Here is a 13,713-nt window from a genome sequence, read left to right on the forward strand (position 1 = left end):
CTGTAAACTCATCCTGGCCCTTGCACCCCCGTCTGTGTGGCCCGTAGAATCACTGAATGGTGCAGTTGGGTGAGAACTGAGCAGTTTGATCCATCTGTGCCATTTTACAGATGGAAAAACTGAGGAAAAATTAAGGAGAGACTGTCTGAGTCCTTTGTTAACGTGAGAAAGTTTCTGCAGCTTCCTTCAGAAATGGGGTAATGTCAACACCGCGCAGTAAAAGCTGACTGTCCTAAGTATTTTATAACAACTTCTGAAATCTTTGCTATAACCTTCCTAACTAGGGATTATTCTTCTTCTGATTTATGGGAATAATTTAACAGGAAAGCGAGCACTGAGAGGGAAGTGGCTTGCCCAAAGCTACCCGGCTGTGAGGGGTGAATGGACCCCTGGTTGGTCTGGAGCCAGCCTCCACTGCCTCTCCAGGAAGAACCCTGCTCCAGGGTGCCGCCCTATAGGACCCACCCCTGGCCCTGGATGGGCAGGTCTCGTGCCTGGGGACCAGTTTTGAGGACAGGAGAAACAGTGCGTGAGCCAGTCCCTGGGGAGGCTGACATCCTTGGGGGCCACTGGAGGATCGGCTGCCGCCTCATCTTCCCTCGACTCAGCATTGGGCACCTTCCTCAGGCATCAGCCTGGAGGGCCTAGGGCCGGGGCAGGCCAGCAACTGCAGCCCTGCAAGAGCCCCACAGAGTGCGGAGAGCTGCGGCAACGCCTCCGGGTCCCAGACGAGCTGAAGGCTGGGCCCCTGCTCCAGCCCACAGCTCTGCACCAGGCTCAGGGTGAGGGCTGCATCCTCACTCTGCAGGGATGAGAGGACATCTTGCCGGAGGGAGACGGCTGTTTCCTCCATCTGGTTAAAGTTGCCCTCTAAGATGCTTGCCATCTGCAAGGAACCACCCAGAATGAACAAAGAGGTATCCCAGGCACAGGCAGGTGGAAGCTGCATTGGGGGCAAGAACCTGGGGCCTCTGCTGCCCACCACAACCAAGCTGCAGCCCTGGGACATCACTACCTGCAGAACTATGGTCCCAGGTAAGCCCCAGCACCACCACCTGCTCTGCCAACCCCAAGTCAACATGGCCTTCACTGCAGTTGTCTGCAGTCGGAGGAGTTCCCACCTCTCCCCAGTTCCTCCAGCCTTTGCACCTGCTGTTCCACTTGCATACCCAACTCTATCTCATCTTTCATTCACTTCCTCTGAGAGATGCCCCCGAGCCACCCTTTTTGGTGCTCCCATAGCTGCCTGCGTGCAGCTACTCTTAGCCCTGTCAGTAACCGCCTGTTTGCTTATCTCCTTGACTAGACCCCGAGCGGTGGGTTGCCTTTGTCTCCTAGGTATTCTCCGGTCCTAGCAGAGGATCTGGCACGCGTAGGGAGACGGTATAATCAATGACTAACCAGCGCATGACTGAATGTAGCCCACCTAGAACGAGCTGCGGGGAACCTGGGTGTCCTGAGGGCATCTAGTGGGTGACAGCTGTAGCAAGGAGGCTGAGGAAGGGACGTTGGGGACCGAACCCCACAACAAGCCACTTTCGGCTGTTTATAGGGATGTTTTCCCCCCACCCCATCTCCTCGCGAAGGCTCTCACCAGCTCCAGCTGCTGGGCTAAGATGCATCTCCCTAGGGACTCGGCCAACAGACAGTGTTGGGTGTCACTCAGCACTGTGGAGAGATGGAGAGTGAGGGGTGCCAAGGGTCCAAGGCATCCTGTGTCTCCCCTTCATGGGCCCTGGTGACCCCAGGGAAGAATGGCTGGGATGCTGGAGTCCTAGGGTGGGAAGAAGCCCCTCTAGGTACTGGCACCCCTGGGGCCATCTTTGTGTGGAAGGTTCTGAAAGGCAGGAGCTGTGTCTGCCCTGGAACTGCTGAGGGGCCTTGCACAAGTTGCTGTCCCTCCCTGTCCTGCTCCATTTCCCCATATGCGTATGGCGGCCTTGACTTTACAAAGGGTTCACAGATACTAGTTCATCTGCAGGGTTCGTGGCTTTTCAAAGTGTTTATTAACCAGAATGTGGTGGGACTTGCCCGAGGCTACTTGTCCTGTTAGCGGCTGAACCAGGATGAGGACCCAGGTCTGCCTGGTCCTAGACATGATGCTCCAGCCTTGGGCAACAGCATCCTCCAGCCCCAGGGCAGGCTTCGCCCTAACTGGCCAAGTGACTGGGCCGTATCACTGGTCATCTCTATCTCAACCTCCACACCATGGGGAGGGATCCAGAGGATGTTGAGCACCTATGTACCAGGCACATAGGCAATGGACCAGGCATGTAGACAGTATAGACAATAACGGTCACTTTCTTGCAATTGATAATATGCAATAAACACAGTTAGCCTTGTGGGGCTATCAGGGAAAGAATATTGCAGGCAGAGGGAACAGCAGTGCAAAGGCCCTGAGGTAGGAGTGCGTCTGACTTGTTCAAGAAACAGCAGCACAGAGACCACTGAGGGTTAAGCAAGGAAGAAAGTTGTAAGGCTGAGTGGTGGGGGGACCGGGAAGGGAAGCTGAGGAGAGTCCTGTGGGAGGCTGTTGCCTCTATGTAATTCCCACCTCTGGTCTGCCATCAAGTGTCTGGTGACGGGGCCGAGGCCACTGTCATCAGCAGGGTCAAAGTCGGGAAGAAGCACTACGCGTGGAGGGAGGAGAGCAAGTACGCAGGACGCGCTGGGCGCCTGCCTGTCTGTCACCGAATCTGACTGCCACAGACCCTTCAGAGAAATGGGTGTTGCCTCACTTCCCTCCCCAAACCTCACGCAGGCTCCTCTTGGCCGCCTCTCTCCCAGGGCCAAGCAGAAGAGGCGATTCTGGGAAGCGCATTCCTGACTTCACCCAGGGGACAAGAACAGCCCAGCCCTGTCTTCAACACTTGGCCCTCCCGCTGCCCATGAGCTGCTGTGCACCCCAATCCTGGCTGGGACCCCTTCCCACGGTCTTCTTGTCAGCGTCTCCTCTCAGCTTGCAGGCCACCGCCTCAGGGAAGCTGCCCTGGGCCTAGCTGAGTCTGCTAATCCCACTGCAGAGTGCAAAACCACAACAAAACCCGTTGAGGTCGAGCTGACCTACTACTCTATAGGACAGGGTAGAACTGCCCCCATAAGGTTTCCAAGGAGCGCCTGGTCAATTCTAACTGCTGACCTTTCGGTTAGCAGCCATAGCACTTAACCACTATGCCCTCGGGGTTTCCGCAGAGTGCAAGCAGGGATGGATTAACCAGTAAGCACCCTCCATACTGGCTTACATAAAGCAAGGTACACCAAGGGCTTAACCGGAACAACAACAACAAAAACCCATTGCCGTTGAGTCAATTCCAACTCATAGCGACCCCATAGGCCAGAGTAGAACTGCCCCATAGAGTTTCTAAGGAGTGCCTGGGGGATTCGAACCGCCTACCTTTTTGGTTAGCAGCCCCAGCTCTTAACCACTACACTATCAAGTTTTCCAGTGAGGACCTACTTGTGTTTATATACTAATCTGTGGTGAATAATTTCACATGAATTTCACGACATCCTTGATGTGAAAACAGGTGAAATTGTTCACTACAGATGAGTAAACATACACAAGTAAACCCATGCGTGCTTTGTTTATTGGATAATCCGGCCTGGGCAAGCATCTGTCTGTATTTGTGCGCCATCTGTCCCCACTCCCGGACTCACAGGAGAGGAGAGCACCCCACAAATGGCTCCACAAGTCCTTACAGAGGGAAAGAATGAAAACCCTGCACGCTGAGAGGCCGACCCTTTGTAGTCAAGGAATGTGAGGAAGCAGAGGCCAGGCGTTTGTCCACTCCACCCACCACTCTGGCGGGCTGCCCTGAGAACCCCGTGTGACCCAAACTGGAGAAGGGGTGCTCCTAAAGGTGGGAGAAAGTGCGAGAGGCTGGGGGCTCAGCAGGGTTGGGGTAGGGGCTTGAGAGACCTTCCTGTGGGGGTTCTCTTTCTCCCACCCCAGCCGCACACCCACCCCCTTACCCACAAGGGCTCCAAGGAGGCAGAGGAGGGCCCTGACTCGAGAGGGCGACAGGTTGCCGCAGAGGTCCCGGAGGGTGCTCAGGATGGAGCCACCAGGACCCTCCAGCTGTGCCAGCAGCCCGGTGTAGAGGGTCTGCTCCAGCTGCAGGGAAGGGGCAGGCAGAACAGAGAGGGGTAGCTGTGAGGCTGCCCTCTGCCCCTGCCCTGCATGCCACCTCCCAGGCTCCATTCCCCACCTCCCCGCACCCAGTCCCAGCCCGAGAGCTGGAGTGGGAGACCCGCTCTGCTGAGCCAAGGCCCCTCCTTTTCACCCCCAGCTCAGCTCAGGGGTGGTTCAGGGCAGCAGCGAACAGATGCCTGGGGCTGTCTGACATATACCTGCACGGAGCAGTGCAGCTCAACACTGCCCGGCCCACCTTCCAGGGCTGTGGGCTCCGAGATGGCGGGGCAACCCAATCACTCCTGGGACCCGCCTCCCATTCCCCTACTCCCCCCCATCCCAGTTCACATCCCTAGTCTGGCCTGTGGGCCCCTTACCATGTCCTCCAGCTCCTGTAGTGCCCGAGGGTCCCTAAGCAGCTCTTGGAGGGCGCCCAGTAGTGAGTACCGCAGGTCAGGGGGCAGCGTGGCCAGGTCGTGCAACTGGGCACCCGCCCACCTCTGCAGGCCTAGGAAGTCGGGCTCCTCACCTGGGGCCTTGCCTGTACAGGAGGGTCTGCGATCACTGGCTCCTGTGCCTGGGCCCCTGCCCAGGGCAGCTTAGCCCCTGGCACCTTCAGCCTGACCAAGAGGTCCTGGCACCACAGAGCTGACCTGGTGAAGGCCTGCCTCATGAAGGGCACCCCTTTCTGTGCTCACCTCTTATTCATTCGTATACCATTTATTGGGTACCTACCACAGACCAGGTACCAGTCACAGGCCCTACCCTGGCCTTTCCCCATCGTCCACCACCCTTGTACCCTTCCACGCTCTCCTTCCTGCCTTTTGCCCCTCCCCTTGCCACTCACCCCATGACTCCTGGTTCAGCCAAAAGGAGAAAAGCCCATGGTTACATTTCTCTGTAGAAGAAACCGTCTGTTCCTCGAACCCTGCTGGCTTAGGCCCAGCCTCCCACTCTGCTCCCTCCTGCCCCACAGCCCTGCTTGGTTTTATGAGGCAAACACTGGGGCACTGGGGAGAGTGGTCATATGGCTGGAACGTGTGTGAAGTCTAAGCATCATCTCAGGGATGAGCGTGAGTTTCCACACACCCCTCACCTTCCTGCTCCCACACTTGTTAAGAGTCAAAGCTGCCTCATGAGAGCCTTCCAGAACGTCCCTCATTCTCACAACCTGGAGAAACGAGTGTCCATCTCCCCCGTCATGTGGACAGGAGACCACGGGTGTGAGAGCTGGAGCGTGGGGCCCAGGGTGGGCCTCCCACTCGTGCCTCTTCCTGCCCCATCGCTGCCTCCTCATTCTTCCAGTGCGTCTCCACCCCATCGGGGAAGAAAGCACAGGCCTGCCCTAGCCCTGGGGTGACGTGGGGTAACAGCGTGGCAGAGGACGTGGCACCACACCCTCTACGGGAGGAGGACCAGTGCTGTGCCACAGGTGGTTTCTGGCTTGTTCACTCACCTCCACCATCAGCTCTACAGAGCTTCCCTTCAGGGAGGTAAAGAATCGCTGTGGGAGCAAAGCAACGGAAAAGAGAATGTGCCTGAGAGGAAGGCAGAAAGTCAGCCATTACTGAGCTCCATGGAGGCAGGCATGTAGCAGCACTTTAGGGGTGGTCGTCTCATTGTGGCCTCACAGTACCTCCATGGGGTCGGGAGCAAGAGCCCCTTCACAGATGAGGATACTGAGTCACAGAGATAATACTGAGTGATGTGGCCGAGGCCACACAGATAGCAAACAGCAAAGCCATGATTCAAACCTCAGTGCATTGGACTCGTGAGCTCCTGCTCTGTCTGCTAGGATGGGCAGCTGTTTGAATCTCTGTCCGCCTGCCCCACCCAAGGCTGGCCCTGCAGATCCCATGGGCTAGATCAGAGCATCCTGAGTGTCGCAGGGCCTTTCTGGTCATCAGGGCCAGGGCACTAATGGGGGAGCAGAAACCCACTGCCTCCCACTCCTGGGCCATGGGTGGGCAGGGCCACCACCAGTCCCCATGATTCTTTGTGTCACTTAGAAGATGACGGGCCTTCATCCAGTTGAATGCAACCCCCCACCAGGGCATGTGGGGTGCAGGCTGGCTTGTAAGCCCTCCCTAGGTGACTGACCTCAGCGGCCCTCTACAAAAGTCAAATCCTTTTAGGTGCTGCTGTAATGAGGGCCCGGGCCCCTGACCATAGCTGGCTTACTGCTCAGGCCAACAAAGAAACAGCCTTTCTTTCCCTCTTCCTGAACGACTCTTGGCGTAGCCTCTGGCCCTCTCCCAGCTCTCCCAGCGTGCTGGCCAAGGGCAGGCGGAGCCCAGGGGGTGTGGGGGCCCGGCCTCTGCTTACCCCAGTGATCCTCCTCGATCACCAGCTGCAGCACCCTGTAGGCCAAGACACTGCCCCGAGGGACGATCACTGTCTTCTCTTTAGCCACGTGGCTCTGGCATTGGCCCTATGAGGGTGGTGGGGAGAGCAGGAAGTCACATCCACACAGGATTCTAGGACCTGCAGGAAGGGATCTTAAAGGCAGACAGGAGGGGCAGAATGCAGGGGGAGGGAGTGAAGGATATCAAGAGACGATCCATTGTTCAGAGTGGGGGCTGTGGAGGATGGAGGGAGAGGCAGACCGACAAGCTTGGGAAGCACCCAGATAAAGCAAGAACAGCATTTTGCAAAATATGAGGCACATGAGATATTTCCAGAAAAAAACAGAAGGCATTCTGGCTTCATAAAGATTCGGAAATGACTACCTGCTATCTCCTCCTTCGGAGATGTGCATGGTAAAAGCTCTGAGAAGTCTTGCAAACAACAGATTTCGTTTTGTCTAAATAAGCATTTTCCAGAGTTTGGAACATACACTTTGGAAATGTTGAACTGGAGTCAGGATGCATTGCACTTGGATAACCCCAATGACGATTCAGTGCCACCCTCTCGTTTTACAGGCAGAGACCAAGCTGCAAAGAGGGGGAGTCGGGGAGGGAGAAGTCACCCCTGATGGGACCCCTGACTGGGGGATAGTGATACTACCATTATCATCCTACTCCAGTAAGGACAGTGCTATTTAATAACAACGACAATCATAGAGCTTTTTCACCTGGCACATGGATATCCTGAATGAAGACCATGATTCCTAGCAACTCTGAGCTAGATGTGGCCATGTAAACAAATTCTGGCCAATGGGATGCAAGGATAAGTGGTGTATGTAAGTTCTGGGAGGGATCTTTTCCTTTTCTTTCTCCTGCTGGCTGGAATGTGGACATGATAACTGGAGATAGAGCAGCCATTTTGGACCATGAGGTGAAAGCCTAAATCAAGAGTGGCAGAGTGACAAAATCGAAGGAGACTAGGTCTCTGGTAACCCACGATCCAACAGTGCATCCCTGGGAGGCCTATCTAGACTTTGATGGAAGACAGAAATATTATTCTCACTTTCCACCACCCAGAGACTGTTCTTGTTTTGAGCCACTATTATTTTCACTCACCGCTAGGGTGGTAACCATCCTGGTTTGCCTAGGACTCTTCTGCTTTAGCACGGAAAATCCTGTGTTCCAGGAAAGCCCGCAGTCTTGGGTAAGCTGGGAAGGCTGGTCACCCAATACTGAACCCCAGCTCATGACACGGTCTGGATTAACTACTTATTATCAGTAGCAAATGTTTAATTCCAGGATGGTTTCCCTACCCTCCAGCTGCTCCCAGCCGTCCCCTCACATGCTTCTCTGCCTCTTTCCCACAACTGGCAAGCTGGCGAGAGCCTGCATATTTTAACATCTTCTGAAATAACAAATGGCTAGAAGGCCAGCCACCTGTTGCCTTCAGAGACTGTGCTTCGATTTAATCGACTTGATTAGACACATGGGCTTCAGAACCAGAGAGACCCAGGTTTGGATTTCAGCTCCATTGCTTACCAGCTAAGTGCTCTTTGAGCTTGTTTCCTCCCCTAAAAAATGGACATAACTATAGTTACCTCCTGGAATCACCTGGAGTATTACATGAGCTCATTACAGAGAACATTTAGCACAATGCTTGGCTCCTAGGAAGTGTTCAATAATGGTAGCTAGAATCACCTTCATTCAGGTGGATGGTGAAAGTGGGGTCAGCTGTGACACTGGGGATGACTACCTAATTTGTACGAGACAAACACGAGTCTCAGAGTCCTAGAATGTGGGGTCCAAACTGCCTGTGTTTCAGATGAGAGACTGGGGCCCACATAGCCTCAATGACCTGTCTAAGGACAGAGCTGTGGCCTGGAAGTCTGGCTGAAGGAGAATTGAAGATTGAGTGTCCACCACTTTTCACACATTGTTGCTTAACCCTCACAGCGATTCTCCAGCCCAAGTTCATGGACGAGAGAAGTCAGCCCAGAGGTTTATGTAACTTGCCAAGGCCACACAGCTAGCGAGGGACAGAGCAGGATTCAGACACACCTGGTTCCCATGCTGATGCAAAACCCCCTCCGCTGAGGATGTCCACCCTGGCCATTCGTAAGAATCACAGTGTGTGGGTTCCATTCCAGGCCAATTAAGACAGATATCTTGGGAGTGTTGGCGGTGTTTGGGAATCCCTGGAGGTGCAGTGGTTAAGCGCTCAGGCTGCTAACCAAAAGGTCAGCAGTTTGGATCCACCAGCCACTCCCTGGAAACCCTATGGGGTAGTTCTGTTCTGTCCTATAGGGTCGTTATGAATTGAAACCTAAGGCAATGGGTTGGGTTTGGTTTGGTTTTGGGTGGTGCAAATGGTTAGTGCACTTTGGCTGCTAACTGAGAGGTTAAAAATTCAAGTCCATCTAGAGGTGTCTTGGAGGAAAGGCTCGATGATCTACTTTTGAAAAATCAGCCATTGAAAACCCTATGGAGCACGGTTCTATCCTGACACACATGGGGCTGCCATGAGTCGGAGTCTGGCCTGGTTTTTTTTGGGGGACTGGGGTGTTTGGGCATGGGTGTTGAACAAAAACAAACTCAACCTCTTCAGGTGATTCTAATGTGCAGTCCAATTCAGAATCATGATACAAAATTCCCAGGGACTCCATTCCCATCTGGATGTGGTGATTTTCAGAGTGAGGCAGCTATCTGGTATGAGTTACAACTTTGAATTGTGGTGCTGGCGAAGAATACTGAATATACCATGGATTGCCAAAACAAAACAAAACAAAAAACGAACAAATCTGTCTTGGAAGAAGTACAACCAGAATGCTCTTTAGAAGCAAGGATGACGAGACTACATCTCACATTCTTTGGGCATGTTATCAGGAGGAATCAGTCCCTGGAAAAGGACGTCATGATCAGTAAAGCAGAGGGCCAGCAGGAAAGAAGACCCTCGACGAAATGGATTGACACAGTGGCTGCAGCAATGAGCTCAAGCATAGCAAGGACTGTGAGGATGGGGCAGGACCGGGCAGTATTTTGTTCTCTTGTACACAGGGTCACTGTGAGTCTGAACCAACTCGACAGCATCTAACACCACCACCGAAGGGCAGCCTCTTTGGTGGCACTCAGGACCCCACACACCCATGTTGACCCCCCAGGACACACTCTGTACCTTGAAATGGCTCGGCCCAAGGAAGGACAGCTGCCCTGCCCCCTCCACTTTGCTCAGGCTCTGCAGTGTGGTGTCCTGCAATGTCTCTATGGCCTCCGTCACCACGTACAGGCTCTCCCTCTCCTTCCGGCTCTGCAGTTCCCTGAGGAAGGAGGGCCTTGGCATCCTCAGTTTCCTGGGAATGGGGGCGGGGTGAGGGACAGGAGAAGAAGCAGAGCTGGGGAGGGGCCTCTGCAAGGCTCCCCCGGTCCAGGGGCCTTGCAGGCCTTGTGCACAATGTGGGCAGCACAGGCTGAGTGCTGATCTAGGTCTGTGATACCATGAGCAGCTGGCCCGTAGTTGGGGATGGCTTGTTAAAGGTCGGTTGGGGATGGTGGGCAAAGGGGAGAAAGCGGAGGGAGTCTGAGGTATCCTGTCTTCTACAAGATTTAAAATGCCCTAAAAAGAAGCCAAAACTGGTTTTTTTCAAGCCGGACTGGGCCAAAGGCATATGGCATCTGGCCCACATGGTATGTAAAATTGAGATAATGTTAAAAATTGGTAGGTTTCACACAGAAATCCAGATGTCTAGCTTCACTTGGAAAATGGGAATTCTGGCACCACTGAGCCCCACATTCCTGCCTTGCAACAACTAACTAGTGGCAGCTGAGTAGCAGCTACTAGCTTTAGGCAGGCATGTGTCCCAGTTTGCCACAGTCTCCACCACTCCCTACTGTCTCACACTCAGCAGCTACCCACACCCTGCCTGGCCCTGAATGCATCTGGGTTGAAATTACTGACCTAACATAGCCCCTTCTCACTGCTCACTTCCTCTTCCCTGGGCTCCTGGTTTCACTCTTAATAGTGGATTCACCCATCCCAACTCAAACCTTGGGTTGACTTCACTGGAGGACTCAATCTGGCAAGAGCCTTGGACCCCCACCCCCATTCCCACTTGGATTGGATGACCCGTGCCCACAAACCTTAGCCAGTAGAGCCTGCCTGATTGACTCTCCCCATCTCTTCTCCATGACTCTCACCTCTTCTCCACCAGAGTCTCCCAGGTATGGGGGGAAACCCTTAGGGTCTGCAGGGCCAGGGTGGAGCTGTGGGTCACCATGCCGCTCCCCATCACCTTCTCCTGCAGCCCAGTGCTCAAGCTCATGGCTCCTGTCACTGCTGCTGTCACTTTCTCCCGGATGTGGATCGGTTCGCTCCTGCTTACCTCTGGGGGGCGAGAAGTCAGGCTGGGACCAGATAGTGAGAGGGGGAGGTTTGCGCTGTGGTTCAGGGCATGAGCTTTGGCTCCAGCCTTGGGTTCTAATTTGGGTTCCACCACTTACTAGCTGGGTGTGACCCTGGAAAGTTCACTTAACCTCTTGGAGGCTCAGTTTCCCCGTTTATAAAAGGGGAAGAATGGCAGGCCTTCCTCCAAGGGTGGTTGTGAGGATGAAATGAGGAATTGTCAACGTGGCCCTTGTCACACAACAAACACTTAATCAATGTTAACCGTTATTGTTGTTTAAAATTATTATTTATTACACATCTAGGGATGAGAAGAAGAAATCGGTTCATGCATTCTCCCACATGAAGAGCCCCCAGGTGTCGATTATGTTGATTACCCAAAAAGCAAGGTAAGCCCGGGCTTACTTGTGCTTACTCACTAATCTGTAGTGACTCATCTGTAGTGAATTTAGTCACTACAGATTAGTAAGTAAGCACAAGTAAGCCTGAGCTTACCTCGCTTACTGAGCACTCAGTCCCTGTCCCAACCCACTCCATTGCCATCGAGTTGATTCTGACTCACAGTGACCCTATAGAACAGAGCCAAACTGCCCCATAGATTTTCCAAGGAGCAGCTGGTGGATTCGAACTGCCACATTTTGGTTAGCTGTGCCACCCTGTCCCACCCGTTGCAGTTGAGTCGATTCCAACCCATAGTGACCCTACAGGACAGAGTTGAACTGCCCAACAGGGTTTCCAAAAAGTGGCTGGTAGATTCAAATGGCTGATGTTTTGGTTAGCAGTGGAGCTCTTAACCACTGTACCACCAGGGATCCTTCACCACCCTGTCTGGGATTATAAATTTGAAAAGAAACTTTGATTCTGTAGGGAGGTGCTTTGGTGTTGGGAAAGAGACAGATTCCAGCCATACCCAGGAGCAGAATCTTTGATGTGGTGAAAAAATGTGAAATTTTTCACTACTGTGCTTACCTTGCCTGTTGGATAACCTGCCCCTGGCACACCCATGGCATGTGAGGTGCCTATGGCATGCTTCTGGTCAGGCAGACTAAGGGGGCCTCTGTGTGCCTGGGTGGACAGTGTCAGTTTGTCTGTCTTCTTTGCCAGCTGCCTTGCAGCCCCTGCCCACCAGCCCCACCTGAAGGTACCTGGGACTGGGGAGCCAGGCTCCAGCACATCCAGAAGGGAGAAGTCCGTGGGGATGAAGGGGGTGTCCCAAGACCAGGGGTGGAGTTTATGCTTCTTTCTCACGAGGCAGAAGGGGTGGAGGCGTGGGGAGCTGTTCAGGCTGTCCACCGGCAACAGCTCACCCTTCCTGCCCAGCTCCCTGACCAGGCTCTTGGTGCTCCGTGCAAACAGGGAGGACATGTTTCCTGTGGGGTAAAAAGGAGGGTGTCGTCCGTGACTGTGGAGGTGGGGGCGTTGGTAAAGGGTGCCAGCAGGACGGAGTTTCCAAACAGTACAGGGCCCAGGAGGATGAGAAGTGGGGGCCCTGGGCAGATTTCTGGAGGGGAGAGACTGGTGCACAGGAAGGGGAAGAGCAGGGCCGGCTTATCCAGTGGGCACAGCCTCCAGGACCCTCAAGAATTTTAGGGTCCACGAAAATGTTTTAATTTCTTCTAAAATCAGAAAAACAAACAAACTCCTTTTAGCTGGAAAAGAACACTATGATGCATTCTTGTTGTTTGCTGCCTAGTCGATTCTGACTCATAGCCACCCCATGTGATAGAGTAGAACTGCTCCACTGAGTTGCCCAGGCTGTATTCTTTAAGGGAGCAGATTGCCAGGTCTTTTCTCCGCAGAGCCACTGATATGAACCACCACTTTTTGGTTAGCAACGCTTAACCATTGCGCCATCAGGGCTCCTGCATGGTATTAGTATTATTTGTGTTAAAAAAACAAAAAACAAAAAAACAACCCATTGCATGACTCATAGCAACCCTATAGGATACAGTAGAACTGCCCCATAGGGTTTGCGAGCAGCAGTCGGTGCATCTGAATAGCGGATGTTGCGGTTAGCAGTCAAGCTCTTAACCACTGCGCCACCAGGGCTTCTTTACAACAACACAATCTTAGTGTTTTTTATGGAGGAAGGGAGCTATGAGGGCAAAAGTGCCTCTGGTCCCCCACAGTCTCACCGTGGGTTAGGCAAATGGGAGGCCAGCTGAAACCAAAGCTGTTCCTGCGTCCGGAGCCTGAAGGGGCCTCAGGTCAGACAAGGGCGCCCAGGCCTGGGGAGGCGCCGCTCTGCGGCCCTCGGGGGAGACATGAAGGGCCTGGGGGTGGACATGCTGAGTAAGAGGGTCCCAGAAGACACTCTGGGGGAGATGCCAGCACAAAGTTGGGAATTTAGCCTCAGAAACGGGGCTGGAGACGGGCCGGGCTGCGGAGCGGGCCCAGGAGAACAGGACGCCATAGCCGCGGAGCTACAAGCCAAGGCCCTCGCCGCCCCTGGGGACGCCGCCTGGCGGGGCCGCTGGGGGGCGCCCTGTCCCAGGGCAGCCGGGGGAGTCCGCGCTTCCATCCCTCCGGACCCTCCCAGCCCGGTACCTGAGGCCCGTCCGGCGGCCCCGAGGGCCGTCGGGTGGCTGTGTCGGCCCAGCCTGCGCCCCACGCGGGACTCTCTGCTCCGCCCCCACCGGGGCCACAGGGTTTCCGGCCCTGCCCCTGCCCGAGGGGTCGTGACCTCAGGAGGGGCGCTCCTCGTCAGCCCTGAGGCCGGAGCGTCCCTGAGGTGACTCCAGCTTTCAGCAGTGCCCTTTAGAGGTACGCGAATGTTTGTTTTGCTTGTTTTGCTTTCCTTAATCGGTTATACATCCACAGAGTTTAAAGAATCAGATTGT

The 13,713-nt window shown here is 54.2% G+C and overlaps 1 protein-coding gene across 1 annotated transcript; it reads right to left on the reverse strand.

The window, feature by feature from the left end:
- Nucleotides 1-604: 604 nt before the first annotated feature.
- Nucleotides 605-10,793, reverse strand: LOC126059085 (gasdermin-A-like). The gene is made up of 7 exons (XM_049854618.1): nt 10,669-10,793; nt 9,650-9,824; nt 6,458-6,563; nt 4,510-4,673; nt 3,973-4,114; nt 1,595-1,668; nt 605-886 (listed from the first exon to the last, which is right to left on the reverse strand). The coding sequence occupies exons 1-7, from the start codon at nt 10,791-10,793 to the stop codon at nt 605-607; spliced, it is 1,068 nt and encodes a 355-aa protein (XP_049710575.1).
- Nucleotides 10,794-13,713: the final 2,920 nt, after the last annotated feature.

Source organism: Elephas maximus, chromosome 15 (assembly GCF_024166365.1).
Source record: "Elephas maximus indicus isolate mEleMax1 chromosome 15, mEleMax1 primary haplotype, whole genome shotgun sequence".
NCBI lineage: Eukaryota > Metazoa > Chordata > Mammalia > Proboscidea > Elephantidae > Elephas > Elephas maximus.

What these genes read in the sequence shown, in the direction of transcription:
- LOC126059085 (XM_049854618.1), bottom strand. Translation starts at nt 10,793, where the DNA reads ATGAGCTTGAGCACTGGGCTGCAGGAGAAGGTGATGGGGAGCGGCATG. An exon ending in TACAGGAGCTGGAGGACATG is followed by an intron (nt 4,115 to 4,509) that starts GTAAGGGGCCCA and finishes CCTTCCCTGCAG; the next exon opens with CTGGAGCAGACCCTCTACAC. An exon ending in TAGCCCAGCAGCTGGAGCTG is followed by an intron (nt 887 to 1,594) that starts GTGAGAGCCTTC and finishes GGTTCCTTGCAG; the next exon opens with ATGGCAAGCATCTTAGAGGG.